Source organism: Gracilinanus agilis, chromosome 6 (assembly GCF_016433145.1).
Source record: "Gracilinanus agilis isolate LMUSP501 chromosome 6, AgileGrace, whole genome shotgun sequence".
Lineage (NCBI taxonomy): Eukaryota > Metazoa > Chordata > Mammalia > Didelphimorphia > Didelphidae > Gracilinanus > Gracilinanus agilis.
In genome coordinates, this window is record NC_058135.1 from 76,141,189 (window position 1) to 76,157,715 (window position 16,527).

The 16,527-nt window shown below is 38.1% G+C and overlaps 1 protein-coding gene across 1 annotated transcript in view; it reads left to right on the top strand.

The window, feature by feature from the left end:
- Positions 1–1,446: 1,446 nt before the first annotated feature.
- Positions 1,447–16,527, top strand: part of LOC123252280 (calcium/calmodulin-dependent protein kinase type II subunit delta) — a 366,372-nt gene continuing 351,291 nt past the window's right edge. The window contains exons 1-2 of the mRNA XM_044681659.1: positions 1,447–1,581; positions 3,258–3,352. Of these exons, the coding sequence (XP_044537594.1) occupies positions 1,514–1,581; positions 3,258–3,352 (163 nt within the window). The 5' untranslated portion in view covers positions 1,447–1,513. The remainder of the gene's footprint in view (positions 1,582–3,257; positions 3,353–16,527) is intronic.

Here is a 16,527-nt window from a genome sequence, read left to right on the forward strand (position 1 = left end):
GTCCCAGGGGGGATCCTGCGGGAAACTGGCCATGCTATGAGGCAGACTGAATGCGCATGGGAGAAGAGTGGAGAGTGGCAGGGCTGGTCGTAGGCCATGCTGCACACCCGGGGAGCCTGGTTCAGGTGGTCCATGCAAGGCCTCCACGCGTGTCTGGCCGCGAGGGGCGTTTTAAAGCCCTTAAGTCCAGTCTGTGGATTCATTTCTTTCGGCTTAGCACAGATGATCCATACTCCCTCCAGGGACTGATGGGGTGAGGAGGGGAAAGGAAGGGAAGGGGGGAACCGGACTATTGGCCAATGCTCTTACCCCTGCCTCCCCTCCCGGGATTTTGTTTGCAGAGTCCCGATCCCTGGTACCCTTTCTCCTCTTCCACCTGTGTGGGTCTGTGTGTCTGTCGTCTCGAACTTGTTTGCGGAGACAGACCCTGTTCCGGTTACCTTTCTTCATCCCCTCCAAACCCGTTCACTTTGTGTGTGACCCCTGTTTTCTCGGACCTTTTTCAGAGACCCTGCCCTGGGTATACCTCTCCTCCCCAGCACTCTCTGAATGTGTGTATATTCATATTGCGTGCCTAGAGAGGGTTGTGTCGCTAGAGGGAGGTGTGGGACAGAGAAAAGAGGGGGGGGGGCGAAGCGGAGGGGTGGGGGGGTGGCCCCGCAGTAGGTCGAGGAGGGGTTCGGGGACAGCAGAGACTCTGAGGCTTCTCCGGAGCTGAACCGCTCTCCCCACTACTGTCCTCTCCCGGTTCCCGGCGCGCTCCAAGTCGTGCCTCCTCTCTTCATTTCCAGAGAGCTGCCTAGGTGCCCCAGCTGCCCGGCGGCTGTCACTAGCGGGGCGGGGAAGGGGAGGGGAAGCCGGCCAGAATAGCTGAGCTTCCCATTGCTCGGGCGCTCCCTTCGCGCACACCCACCCACCCACTGGAGTGGAGAGACTGAGGCTGCTGACAGCTGCAACTGGACTGGAGTTCTCTCCTTCGGGCTTTTCTTCCTTCCCCCGCCCCTTCCCCACTCCACTCCACTCCACCCCCTCTCCACCCTTACACTCCCTCCCCTCCGCCTTTATTCCCTCTTGTCCCCTGTTCTTATCGTTTCGCAACTGCTCGCCTCCTGCCCCGTGGCTGGCTGAGTTTTTTCTCTCTCCAACCCCCCCTCCCAATTCCTGGCACCTCTTCTATAATACTTTACCCCCCCTCCTCCAATTGGGGAGTGGGGGTGGGAGCGAGGGAGGGTGGAGCGTCCAGAGCCGGAGAAGCAAAAGAAGGAAGAGGGAGCAGGAGGATTGTACGATTGTGGAGAAGGGACCCCACGCCACCCTTTCTTTCCCATTACACCCTTCCTACCTTCTCTCCTCCCCCCCTCCCCCAAGTCCTAATCCAGCCACTTTCGGGCAAGAAAAGTGAAGGAAGACAGCTCCGGGGTGATAGCGATACGGGGGCCAGTCCCAGGCAAGCAGCAGCACCTCCTGTCCCGTCTCATCCTCCTCCCTCCTAGACCGGAGCCAGCCCGGACCTATGATGGCTTCAACTACAACCTGCACCAGGTTTACCGACGAGTATCAGCTTTTCGAGGAGCTTGGAAAGTAAGCGCCCTTGCCTGGCATCTGCGGGTACCCTTTCCCGCAGAGGGCGAGTCGCGTCCCCCCCCCTCCCCAACCAGCAGTCCTTACTTACCATTAGGGGTCGTGGGAGTTTAGAAAAGGGAGGGGGGAGGTTGGGGAAGAGGCTGCTGGCTTGACAGCTGGGCAAAAGGTGCTGATCCTTAGGATGAGAGCCAGGGAGGAAAAAGGGAAGCCCACGGGGCTGCGGCCAAATCGGATAATCCCACCTACCCTCTTTCCGAACTCCGGTTTGTGCAGGAGAGCTTTAGTGAATTTATGATCCTTGTAGTTGTAGCTGTCATCCTTTGGAGTGTGCTTGTGAAAGGCAGGAAATGAGAACCCATGTAAAATGCAACATAGATCATGTTTTCTGTAAATAGAGATGCCTCCAGGGTTTACCGGCGTGTCTGCTCAGTGATACACGTACGGATGAGAACCTCACTGACACAGACGGTGCCATATTTATTGATGCCGAAAGTTCAAGTTGGCTTTCAATCTATTTTGCATCCAGTAGTTCTGTCACAGGAGACGCCAGCCCAGTGTAACATACAAACCCAAATACCAAACCTCTGCAACCTTCAGCTATTTTGGGGGGGGGGACTTTCTGGGATTGATTAATGTCGCACCATTCTTCCCAGGTCTAGACCATCTCTCCTAGAAGGATTTATTTAAATGTGCATGAGGGGATGTGCTCTGGAAAGGGGAGACTTTTTTTTTTTTTTAAAGATTATATATAGATATGTGTGTATGCCTGTGTGTATATTCTATATACACATATACATATACATACACTGACAAAGATCCCTGGCCATTTTAAGAAAGAGGGAGAAAGACCTAGATGAAGGAACTCATCATAAAGAAATCTAACCTGGAGGCTCAGCCACAGTGTTACAGCATCACCCCCAATTGAAATCTTTTCTCATTCATATCTACAGCTTGATCTATTACTTGAAGAAGGGGTGTGTGCATGTATGTTTGTTGGTGGCTGATGAAGGCAAATAAAAGGAAATTTAAATTTCACTGTGTAATTGTATTTATTCAGTACAATACTCTTACACTGACTGGTGCTGCTTTTTTTTTTTTTTTTTTTTAAACCATGGAGAATATGTCGGAAGAGGCAGTTTAATTAAAAGCCTTTTTCCCTCCACCAAAGCTTGGAGAAATCATCATGTCAGGATTCATTAACCCACACAAATGTGCTCAATATTTATATTTCAGTGAGAACAATTAACATATTTATAGAGTTAGAGATACACTCATTATTTTTACCCCTACCAAAATAAATGGGCAGCAGATTTTGGCTCCCTCTTATTCCAGCTCTGTGCAGTGTTTTCTCTGGGCATTTGGTGCTACTGTGTGAGTGGATGTTTGTAGAATGTGTTCAAATTCCTTGTGCAAACAAGATCCGTTACAATTGGCAGACCCTTTTATTTTGTTGTTGAATGATATGGTGTGCTCTCTGTTAAATTCTAATCGCTATTATGTTCTTGAAAATTAAGGAAGGGCCAGGTTGCCAGTTGGAATGGTTCTTTTTGGGGCTAGTCCTATGGATATTTGGAAAGCTATTAAAATCACTGAAAGCACACAGATTATTAGATCCCATTTATTAAGTATCAGATCCTGGTTGTATTGATACCTTGCTGATTATTGGTTTTCAGGGGGGCATTCTCAGTGGTGAGAAGATGCATGAAAATCCCTACAGGACAAGAATATGCTGCCAAAATTATCAACACCAAAAAGCTTTCTGCTAGGGGTGGGTATTTTCAACCAATTTTTTTGTGTCTTTTTAAAAAAAATATTTTAAATGATCAGTTGTTATGTGTAAACATGTGCTGTGGTTACAGTGTAATTAGATATCAAAGGTTTCATAATATATTTATAAGTATTTCTTCTCCCTAAAGAAGTATTAATTTATTTTTAAAATAATTGGACAAATTAAACCATTTATGGTTGGCATGTTTAATACCACAGTGAATTCCAGATTGTTGTCATTGGTGCAACTATTCTAAAATAAATGCCACTATGAAGATTTTTGCCTTTAGCTCTAGTGTAAAATAACTTTAAATATAGCCCTGAGATTAAAAAAAGTCACATGACTCTCAATGGTCCCTTTTGCTTTTGAGGAGGAAAAATAGGCCATAGCTTATTTGAATCATGCTCTTCTATTGTAATTACTCTTAAACTCAATTCAACAAGACATATTTAATACCAATGGTCTTAAGAGGAAAATATGTGGCACATACCTTGATCTAAAACAAAATGTTAAGCTATAATAGTATAGGCATGATTTTGATGTTTTTATGTGCACTCAAGGGTTATACTTTTTTCTTAAGACATAAATGGTTCTCATAGAATCTGTGATATAAATGATATACATTTGGTTTGTCACTGAGCAGATATTTCATAGACATACTTGGACATAACTGGAAATTGTTTATTATCAAGGGAGTAAAAGAGCGCCAGGTGATTTTGTTTGTGTAACAGCACAGGCATGCTAGCACATTTTTACTGAACAGTTGGATGTAACCAATTATGGTGCATGTTTCCATAATATTTTTGTTTGAACTTATGATCTGCTGATGAACTTGAAAATGAACCGTGTCAGGGAGTAAAACCATCTTTGTCTAATGGGTGGTTTTTGAAAGTGGAAATGAGAAGAAACTATCTCTTGAAGGCAGAGTTTATTCATTTTGCCTTGAGTTTGAAAGTGTTGCTTCTATTTAACATTTAGTTTACCTTCATGTGACTGGCTTTCAGCTCAATTGTGATTGGAGGCTTTTCCTTCTCTACTTTGGTACAAAATTCTGTCTTTAAATTTTGCTTTATGCTTAAGAAGTTGGCAGTTGGGAATCTTTAACAAAGGATTTCCCCCCCCCCCCCCACTAATCTACTACCCACCTCTCACCTAAGTGATTCTGAGGAACATGCACATTCAAAAGCCTTTGACATTTTAGAGATCAGTTAGAAGATGCACTCTCTGGGCATCGGAAGGTAGAAATAAATAGGTGTGCTATGTTCAGATATACCTTTTTCTTTCTTCCCCCAAATAGTTTTAAGGCTAATGAAAAAATATAGAAATGATTAACTCAGAAGCTCTTCATCCCTCCTTCATGTCTTTATAAAAAAGATACTTAGGAATACTTTTAAGTCTATCTTAGACTCTTGCAATAGGTCAAACAAAATATTTGACTCACCAGAAAATCCTTTAATGACTTTAAACTTCATCATAAATTGAATCAAACTAATTGATTATGCACATTAGGAGTAAATTACTCAATTATACTAATTTCTCACTGGACCCATGGTAGCCTACTCCAGAGTTTTTGGGGCATTATTATTTTTTTTTATATACTTTTCCTTCTCCTACTTATAAGCCACTGATCATGTGATTCACTCTTGGAATGTACTCCTTTCCCTCTGTCAAAGCAAATTTGTCCTTTTAAAAACAAAAACAAAAACAAAAACAAAAAACCCCTCCAAAGTCTCACTTCCAAAATTCTGCTGACCTTGTTGGGACCTAGTTCTTTTTAACAACTCTAAGGTAATCTTAGTGAAAAGCATTGAAACAGGATTCAGAAGCCCTTAATTTTAGTCTTGGATGCTACTTATCATCTGTATAACAGTGAACAAGTTATCTAACCACTTGTAAAAACTGGTGAAATACTTGTTGCTCCTGCTTCACACGAGAATTACATGATACATATATATGTTTATAAAATATATATTAAATATATACACACAATATATATGGGATGAACAAATATATGGGTACGCGCACATATATATTTGAGTGTGTAGATGAAAAAGTTTTAACACCTACAAATTTAAGGTATTATCAGTAATATTTTTGTCATTATTATGGTTACTAGAATCAGAGGACTTTAAGAGGAAATCTATTTCAACTGCTTAATTTTACAAACTTGAAGAAACTGAGACCCAGATAAGACTGGTCCAAATTATTCCATCTCCTTTAAATATTTTGTTCTTAACTCTAATATCTCCATGCTTACTGCTTTTGGTTATTACATGTTTGTGCTTATATTGATGGTTATGGTTATTAAATAACAAACTCCATACTGGGAAGGCTTATGTTCTTTGTATCCTTCAGAAATCCCCACAGACTTTAAATGATGTTGACTATGATCAAATATGGTTCATTAAATGGTACTCTGAAGTGACTATTGAACACCCATGGGTGTGCAATTTACTTGAAAGGAGGGACTTTAGACAAGTGGGAGAATCGATCTCAGTGAAGACTGTGTAGAGTAATGTGCTTTTAAAAATCTTGTTCCTCTTTGAAATGGAGTTTCCAGCTTCCTGGCAGGATGCAGGTAGATCTGAAGATGTGTTTCTGTTTTAAATCTTGTTTTTGAAATGTGTTAATTAGCTAAAGGGAGCAGTAGTATGGTACACTGGAAAGAAGTTCGGATTTGGAGTTTAGATGGTGAGTTCCAATCCTGCCTCACTCGCTTTGCCTAGGTAATCCTGTTAAATCACTTAACTTTTTTCAGCTGTCTTTCCTTCATCAGTTAAATGAACAATTTAGATGGGAAAGCTTCTAAAATCCCTTTTTGATCTAAATCAGTGATCCATGATCCCATGGCTTGTGGTCTTAAAAGAGACCCCAAAAAAGTCAACTTCGAGAAATGTTACCTTTGCCAGTCTGTGATGCTTTGATTGGTTTGTCCCTCTGACCTCCCAAGCTTTTGTCTCATGTATTATTTGAAATATTTTGCCTTTGTGAACCTGCGTGTTAGGTATCTTTAATTCTAAGATCAGAGAAGAACTGCAAAATACACCAATGTAACTGAGAAGGAAAATACTTTATTGTCAGTAAATCTAACCAGTAGAACAGAAATGAAGGCAGGGAAAGCGGGGAGCTGGCAGAGTTCCTGCACACATTTGCAAATGCAGCTGTACTGTCACCCACCTAGTTTTTAGCGGGACTGTTCAAAGATTTCCAGCAGGCCGTTACACTTCCTCTCAGCTGTTAGTCATGCACACCATATATGGCCACTGGTAGTGTATCAAAGACATTCTTTTGCTATTGTGTTAAAGTGCACATTGGTAATAGACTGATTATAGGGCACAGAGCAGGTAGATAACTGCACTTTTCACACTTAAGTGAACTGTTTTGAAAGAGAAAATAAAATATTTAGACCCTCCTTCCCCATCAAAAATATGCAAGATATTATAAAATATAAAAATTCTTCTTTCCAAAGGCTTTTAAAATTATATGTAAGAAATGTTTAGTATTGAAGGATTTTAGTTCATATAAACAGATGTATTAAGCAGAAACCATGCCATTATTAAGTTAATGATACTAGTTGACATTTCCAAAGGGCTTCACAAATATCCTTTTGTAGACATTATCTCTTCTGATCTTTAAGCCAACTTGTGGAGTTAGATATGTTATAATCTCTATTTTACTGATTTAGGAACTATTTATTGAAAAATAGATAACACCCTTGATCATATATAAGAAGTACAGATGGTAGGATTCCAGCTTAGTTCTTTCTAGCCTCTCTGGCCAAGGCACTCTCCGTTATACCAATCTCCCTCTTAGTTTAGATATATTGATAGGATTAGCATTATAAGAGATAAATAATGTTGCTAAGTCATATGGGTTCCTTATAAAGCTTGCAGCAACCCTTCAGAATCAAGCACACAGTAGAAAATTTACCTATCTGTTACATGTATAGTCACCTTGTATCCAATACTAGAGTTATACATTATTTATTTCTCTACATCTTCAAAAATGATACAAAACAAACTCTCTTGGAACAAAGCTAGTACTTACTTTATAGGACCTTAGTTAGTATATATACTACTTGAAACAAATATGCCTTTAGTTGAGGCTCAGCAGTCCTTATAAATATTCCGTAGAGATGTTGCAAATATGTTCCTTTTAAGCACAGTTGACATATATACAGAGATATAGCCCATGTATTTAAAAGCTCAAAGCTTCTTACATGTTCCTAATGCTTTTTTCCCCCAGGTACATTAGTAACCCATTTAGAGGTGGCAAATACTAATCTTGCTGGGATTTCTTGCCAGCTAATTACTCAGAAGCATTGCTGTCACTTCTTTATCTCTTTATTTGACTTGAATTAATAATGGTAAAATTGGGTTTTTACATAAGTGAATCAAGCTGTTTTGGTAGTACATTTTAAATAATTAGCCAATTTAGATTTTCGATGAATTTTTGGTTCTAATTTTTTGAAAGCTTTCTAGCTTAATTGCACTTTCAGAGAAAATGTGTTAATAGTTTTAATCAACATGGGAGGATTTTCCAAGTCTTCACCATTTTTCTCCAGGGTGTGGGGGGTTAAGGGGGATATAGAGACAGACAGACAGACAGAAACAGAGACAGAGATATAGAGACAGAAACAGAGACCTCTTTTTAAAAGGTAATGAGCTGGGTAGCTCAGTGGATTGTGAGTCAGACCTAGAGATGGAAGGTCCTCGGTTCAAATCCGGCCTCAGACACTTCCCAGCCGTGTGACCCTGGGCAAGTCACTTGACTCCCATTGCCCACCCTTACCACTCTTCATCTATGAGCCAATGTACAGAAGTTAAGGATTTAAAAAAAAAAAAAAAAAGGTAATGACATCCTGGTAGTTTTGTTCATTGTATTCATTATTATATCTGTTTTGATATCAAATGTAGTTACTTATTCCCCCATTTTGATGAATTTTATTACTCTTTGTTTCTTGATAATAGTGCTTATGATGAAAATAAGTTTCAATAAATATATTAGTGATGTTCAAAACTAGCAGAGAATTGAGACTACGATATTTGCAGTTGTTATTGGCAAATGTACAGAATTTTTGTTTATAACACACCATTATTGAATGAACTTAGAATATAATATTAAATCAAGAATGTGAATAGCAGTGATTTCAGTGAGAGAGTAGTGACTGACATCAGCATGTAACTAGCTACATGATTGACAGTGTCAGAATCTGACATCATGAGAAATCAGTTTTTTAAACTAGGTTAATATTTTTCCACTGAGATGTTGATTTAGATTATTATTTTAAAATTGTAATTTAATAATGAGTGATCATTTATGAAGCCTTTTAATGTCAATGAGCATAAATAATTACTAAGCACTTATTAGAATTACATTTTTTTTCATTCATTAGGACACTTAAATTTTATTTCAGAATCTTCTGGATATCTACAAAGCCAGGGTGTCCCAGAATATACATTTTCTTTTTTTTTTTAACTTTTTTTTTTTTAATTTTAAACCCTTAACTTCTGTGTATTGACTTATAGGTGGAAGATTGGTAAGGGTAGGCAATGAGGGTCAAGTGACTTGCCCAGGGTCACACAGCTGGGAAGTGGCTGAGGCCGGATTTGAACCTAGGACCTCCCGTCTCTAGGCCTGGCTCTCAATCCACTGAGCTACCCAGCTGCCCCTAGAATATACATTTTCTAATTCAATTTATATTGTAGACTCTGGCTAGGACTGTCTTATATATCATGCCTCCCTGGCTATACCTAATATGGTATATTTCATGTAGTAGATGATATGTGAATATTTGACTAATCGGCTGAAAAAATTGGGCACCTTGGGAGCTACCTTAATTCTCATGGGCCCCATTTAGGAAGTTTACTGCAGTGAATAAAATTAGATGTTAGCAACAGGTACAATATGGGGCTTTTAATTCTCAGGGAGGCTAAACTAGTTACATAGCCAGGTCAGGAAGACTGATTTCAAATCTATACTCAACTACTTAGTAGCTATGTGAACCTGGGCAAGTCATTTAACCTGTTTTCCTTACTTTTCTCAGCTGTAAAATGGACATAATAAAGAGCATCTACCTTTCATGGTTGTTGTGAGGATCAAATGAGATAGTTTGTACAGTGTTTAGCCCAGTGCCTAGCACTTAGTAGAAGCTATATAAATACTTATTCTCATCCTTCTCCCAAATTCAAGAACAACATTAATAACGACAAAGTCAGACACTTTGAAATATTTTTTTAAATTGAAGTTATTTCATTCTCTCCTACAATTTAATAGAAAGGATATGATTGTGCATCAATATAATCTGAACAAAATTGATGCCATAGATCTAAAAATTCGTGTCATGTCATATCAGTGGATCACAATTTATTAAAACAGGGAAGTAATTTATGCAAAGACTCCCCAACATATTGATTGATTCTATCATAATATCAAAAATGATAATAACAATAAAGTGGACAGAACTCACACCAGAAGGTCACTACCACTTCATAAACCAATAGATACCAAAAGGTCCTTGAGGATTACCATAAAGATCTCAAGTTACAAATACAAAATCTTCATCTTCAGTAGCCTTTAAAATTAAACTATCGTGCAACTTGAAGCATTCTTATTCCAGCCAAAATTGTTACCTGCAACTTAAAAAAAGAGGTCATTTTCCTGAATGCATATAACCTACAATTAATAGTTTTCAAATTATAGAATTGATAGTTCGAAATGAATAGTTTTCAAAGTATAAAAACAGAGGGAGAATCAGTCATGTGGCAACCTGTTACACCTGTCATATTTTATTACTGAACTTTTCCCAAAAAATGCTATTGGTGAACCTGTCACAGATGAGTTTATATACTAGTACTTTTGCTCAGTTACCAAAAAGTAATCATCTTGTCCACCTAAGCAATAATCCACTGAGTATAAAATACAAACAACAACAACAAAACCCTGGAGGAGAGGGACCTATTTCAGGACCATTTCTATTTGAATTCTATCAAAAATGAGCTGGAAGAATGAGAACAACACCAGTAATGACAGATGGTGGAGTGGTAGTTTCTCTTACATCTTCCTAAGTTTTCTGGAATTTCAGGGGAGAAAGGAGGTTATTATAGATTTCAATATATCTTCTTTCTTCTGCCACTGATCATGAGGATTACAGGAAAACGAAAGATTGAGGGACCTGGCCCTATTGTACTACAATAAAAGTTCTCCTTTGGTTTTCCTTTCCTTTCCTTTTTCCTTTCAGTTGATAAAACTCTATGTTGTGTTTTAACAAAAATAATGTCTAGTTTTAAATTTTTGATCAATATTTAACTCTTGTATGAACTGAAAATGGGTATACAACTCTTCTGAGTAAAAGGAAGCTATAAGAAGCTGTCTAATTCTCCATGAGTCAGTCAGTTTTACTGGGTGAGTAAATGTTTTTTTCAGAGAATCACAGTTTAGGAAGGTTGGGCAGTCTGTGGACAGACAGATCTTTTTAAATGGTCTATGAGGAAAACTCAGCAAACCACATAAACTACTCCTTGATCATTTTTTTCTGCCCCTGTGGCCAGTATTTTTTTTTTCTTAAACTCTTTCCTTCTCATGGCAAGGCCTAGGTAATTGGGGTTAAATAACTTGCCCAGAGTCACACAGCTAAGTTGTATCTGAGACCAGATTTGAACTGTTACAATTAAAATTAACTCAAGAGACTGATTTAGATTAAGAATATAATTTATTGATTATATCAGGATTATTGGTTAGGCCAGCATTATAATTAATAAAGTGATATAGGTCTCCATGGCTTCCGTTGTGTTATGAGGAAGATTACTTAATTATTATTTAGGAGACCTAGCAAGACAGGGCCCAATGAATAGCAGGACCGAAGTGGGTATCCTCACAGCAGAGTCCTGACACACTCCAGCGATGCTGCAGCTCTTCCAGGACCACTAGCTGCACTCCTTCAGGTGGGTAGATCTGGGAGCTAACCCAGCCCAAGTTAACCTGCAACTCAGGTTGGGATTAATAGTCTCTACCAAAATCTCCCACAAGAGGATGACAGTCTTCCTTCTGGATATCAGGAAATCTGGGTGCAAACTCCACTTCCTCTGAGGTCTCCCAGGATCAGTTACAACTTGTCCCAACCACCATGGAGTCCATCTCAGAGAGAGCACACTTCCTGCTTCCCCATTCCATTTGGAATTCTCCAGCCCTGCTTGCTAGGTCTCCTAAATAATAATTAAGTAATCTTCCTCACAACACTTGCTGCTATGGGACAACCTGAGCTGGGTTAGGCAATCTAATAAATAGATTTTTAGGAGCTCCTTTCTTGATCATTACAAGACATCTTTAATTGGTGATAGTTAATGAAGAGGTGGCCAATCAGCCTATCCACCCCTCCCTATTCCCACCAATGGACAGGTCACTGCCCCCAGGAAAAGAAACCTTGTCTCTTATTTATTAACCAAATTCTGCTATAGAAGAAGACATTCTTTGGGATTCCTAAGGCCAAAGAAAATGCAAAAAGCAACAGACTATATGGTTATTTATGATCCAGATCCATATGTAGGAATTAATACGGCATATTAAAAATAAGTTCTCAAAGAACTCACATCCTCCTGACTTCAGACCTGGTACTATATCTACTGTGCCTCTTAGTTGCCCATATGGTTAGAATTTTTCATTATCTTCTTTCTTTTTAAGAAAATTGCCCAGAAGAGCTATGTGGAATTATAGTCTCACCAGGAATGTGGTAGTAACAGACACTGAATTTTCAGATTCCAACCTATAATTTCCCACTAAATGACCCAAATTTGAAATATATAGTTTATTCTCAAAAGATAAATACAGTTTTAAGCTTCTTAAACTTATGACTTTGGGGACACCCTCTATATTTTCTTTGTTTTTCAAAGGATTCCTAACTTATGTACAAATTTTAATGTAGCAGTGATTTTATAGTAGTTTTTCAAATAATTACATAAACATCATGCTCATTATAATGAAATTATATATACATACACACACAAATTATACTTTAGGGGATTCTTTCCTCCAAAATGATTTTTAAAAGTTTAAGTACTGTAGACAGTAAAAACATCATATTTACAGTGAATATGTATAGAATATTTTAAACATTGAAGGCTTTAGCATTTAAAAATTTTTTTTAAGTTTCATTTAATATGTTTGTAAAAATATAAGAAGTGAGAGATAGAAAATAGATACTAAACATAAAAATAGAGCAGTGGGATATTAATTTTTAAATGAATAGTAGAGCTATTTGAAGTTTAGAGTATATATTCATATGGTATGATGAAAAGAATTCTGACCTTGAATTATGACAAATAGCTCTGTCTAAGCCTCAGTTTTCTCACTGTCAAATGGGGATATTAATCCATATGCTACCTACTTTGCAAGGTTGTTATGAGGAAAGTGATTTATTAACTTTACAACCAACATGAGCTAAAATGACTTATTCTAAATGAAACAAATGTCCAGTGGTGTTAAAGGAAGCCTCCTCTGATGTCCTTATCTAGAAGTCTACTGGCCTTCCTCTGAGCTCCCCTAGTCCTTGGTTACTCTCTTTTTGGTCTTTCCACCTCCATTACTATGTTGTATGTCCTATCTCCACAACTTGGTTGTTGATTTTTTGAAGATGAGAATTATTTATTGTTCATAATTAGGCCTTTTATAGCACCCCCTGCAGCATCTTCCATAGAATAAAGTCTAGACCAGTGATTCCCAAAGTGGGTGCCACTGCCCCCTGGGGGGTGCTGCAGTGATCCATGGGGTGCAGTGATGGGCACAGGTGCATTTGGGGGCAGTGAATAACTAATGGGGCGGTGATAATATGTGACAGGGGATGCTAAGTAATATTTTTTCCGGAAAGGGGGGCTAAGTAATATTTTTTTCTGGAAAGGGGGCAATAGGCCAAAAAAGTTTGGGAACCACTGGTCTAGACAAATATTTTCTGAACATATAAATGAGTTCCAAATGTTAAAATTCAATACTTCAGAATTTCAAGAATGGCATATGATATGCCCATAATTAAATTACTAATACAATAATTGCCTTAGTGTACTAGATTTCCCTAAACAATTATGTTTTGTTTGTGTAAAATATTTTCCCCTTAAAAAAATTGAATACTTATTCGCTTGGGCTGCCCAACTTGATTTTATAGAAAGAGTTCTGGCCTTAAAGATCTGTGGTTGAGTCTTAGTTTTACTATTTATAATTGTAACCTTAGATAAGACATTTCATCTTTTCTGTGCCTCTGTTTGCTCATTATAAAAATGGGAATAATACTGTTTGCATGACTCAAAATTATTTGCCTTGCTAATGGAGTGTTTAATAATAGAAGATTTGGGGGGATAATGACTCACTTTTAAGACCTGTGTGACATTTGACACCACTCCCTCTGTTTTTTAATCAATGTATACACTTTTACTATTCAACTAGGTAACTTACCTTAGATATTCTAAGTAGAGGGGTCAAACTGTCAACACAACTCCCAAGTGCTGCACACTGCGTTAAAATGTAATTTGTGAAATATTAAAATAAATAAAAAAGCAAAATAACTTATTAATTTCTGTTTTTCTGAGCCAATATGCAGCCAGCAAGGATCTATTTCTATCTGAGTTTCATACCACTAAAGGATCCAAAACCTCACTGATCATGACTCCTCTTTTAGAACCAATAGTCGGTATTGGTTCTAAGACCAATATAAGGGCTAGGCAATGGGGGCGGGGGTTAAGTGACTTGCTAGAGGGTGTCTGAGGTCAGATTCAAACCCAAGACCTCCCATTTGTAGGCCTGGCTTTCAATCCACTGAGCCACCCAGCTGTCCCCCATGACTCCTCTTAACTCACTATTTATCTCCTCTTTATTATTCTATGGAACTCTTGGTTATGTCCAGGTTGATGCTGGAGCCAGCTATCAAGAGAGCCAATTGTTAAATTCTCAGTATGAATATTTATTCCTTGGAAATTAGCAAATGCTTCAAATTAGGACTTTATTATTTTGTTAATTGGTCTTGACTTAAAATAACAATGGAGAAAAATGTAAAACTTTAGAAGTGTGTTGTAGACATTTGGAGATTTTATTATTAGATACTTACCAGCCACCCATGGCCAAATTCTTCCACAAGTCCTTAGTAGAAGACCTACATCATGTATCCATAGCCTTCCTCTAGTTCTTTTCAGATTTCCTCTAGTTGTCAGTGTCTCATCCCCTAAAAGACTTTTAAATTTTGTCTTGTATTTACTTCTACTACAACACATTGTATTTCCCTAGTAGCATTTTAGCTCCTTAAAGGTAAAGGTAAGGACTGTCTTAAGTCTTTGTCTCCTCTACTTTTCTATAAATCTATCCATCCTTCCATCCATCCATCCATCCTTTCATCCATCTATCCATCTATCTATCTATCTATCTATCTATCTATCTATCTATCTATCTATCTATCTATCTATCTAACTATCTGTATGTGTGTATGGACATATGTCCACATAAATGTATATACACACATGTGCACATATATACACACAGATATAGAAATATTCTAAACACTTAGCATAGTGCCTGATTTTTGTGGCAAAACTTGAGCTGTCTATCTCATATATCCATTTCCTACTGATTAACTGTCCTACCTCCTTGCTTAATCTTATGAGTTTTAGGACTCCCAAGATGAGTTGGATTGGTTCAATAGCTCTAGTGCAGGGGTTGGCAATGTATGGCTCTTGAGCCATATCTGGCTCTTTTGAGGGCCACATCTGGCTCTTTCTGCAGGAGCCATAAAGTCCATTTTTTTCAGGCACTGTTATAGGAGCGCACTGTGAGCACTGTACGGCTCTCCCGAAATTACATTTTAAAAAATGTGGCGTTTATGGTTCTCATGGCCAAAAAGGTTGCCGACCCCTGCTCTAGAGTTAAAAGGAATCCCAAATCACTTTTCAGATGCAAAAACCTTAGGATGAGGGATGTTTGGTTCCTGTTTGTATAGTATTTTAAGGTTTGCAAACTGCTTTTTACATTATATAAGTTTATCCTAAAAATCATCTTTAGAGGACAGTAAGGTAGCACAGGGAAAAGAGCACTAAGCCTGAAGTCAGGAGAATCTGGGCTCCAATATGACCTCTTATGCTTCCTAGCTTTGTGATTGAGTAAGTCACTTAACTGCTATTGCCTAGGCCTTTCCACTCTTCTGTCTTAAAATTGACACTAAGAAAAAGGGTTTAAAAATAAACAAAAAAAAAAACCAAACCAAAACAAAACCAGGAACAACTTGGGGTGTGAATGCCTAGGATTATCCCCATCTTACTGGTGAGGAAACTGAGGGAGTTGAGGTTAAATGACTTGCTCAGGGCCATATAGATAGTAAATGTCCAAGGCAAAATTTGAACTCAATTTTCTGACTCTAGGACAAATAACTTTACCTACTGGGCCACATAATTGACTGTAGCCATGTTATGACTTGCTCAGGGTCATACAAGTAGTAAGCATCAATTCCTAGATCTTTGGTTTAATTTTCATAATAACTTTTTGTTCATCTTAAAATGTAACACATGCTTTTTTAAAAAAATGGATTTTAAATGATATATTCTCTTGGACATGTTTACCACATAGCTTTTATTTTTATAAAGTGATATAAGGTATGTTAAATACATAAAGATGCCCATGGTCTTCTTTCCAAACACTGGAACTCTGAGTCCGGAAATGTTACAAATAAAGGCTTGGAAAGCTGCCCATGGTATTCTCTCACGAGAGCCTTCAAACAAATAAAGCATAGATAGAAAATCTAGTTTATTTGGCTCTTTTTCAAGAAAACTCATTGTAGTGCTCTATCATTCAATGTGGCATGTTCTATGAAGAAGTGGGGCTCGTATTGTTTTGTTAATAATGCTTTATTTTTAGAAACTACATTTAGTTATTTTGATAAAAGCCTCCTGGCCATCCTTATTAGTGCTAAGTAGAGAGTAAATCCTTGGTAACAGTAGTGGGGAAAATAATGAAAAACTAGACTTGAAATGAGAGTTTGGGGCAGCTTAGGAAAAATCTAGCTATATTAAATCATATTATTTAAATAAAAGCAACTTTACTTTCTTTGTAGCATATATATGTATATATTTATTTACACATGTATGCATACATACACACATATTTTTAGATTTTAGTGAGGTCTCAGAGAGTTTTATTATTTTGTATTT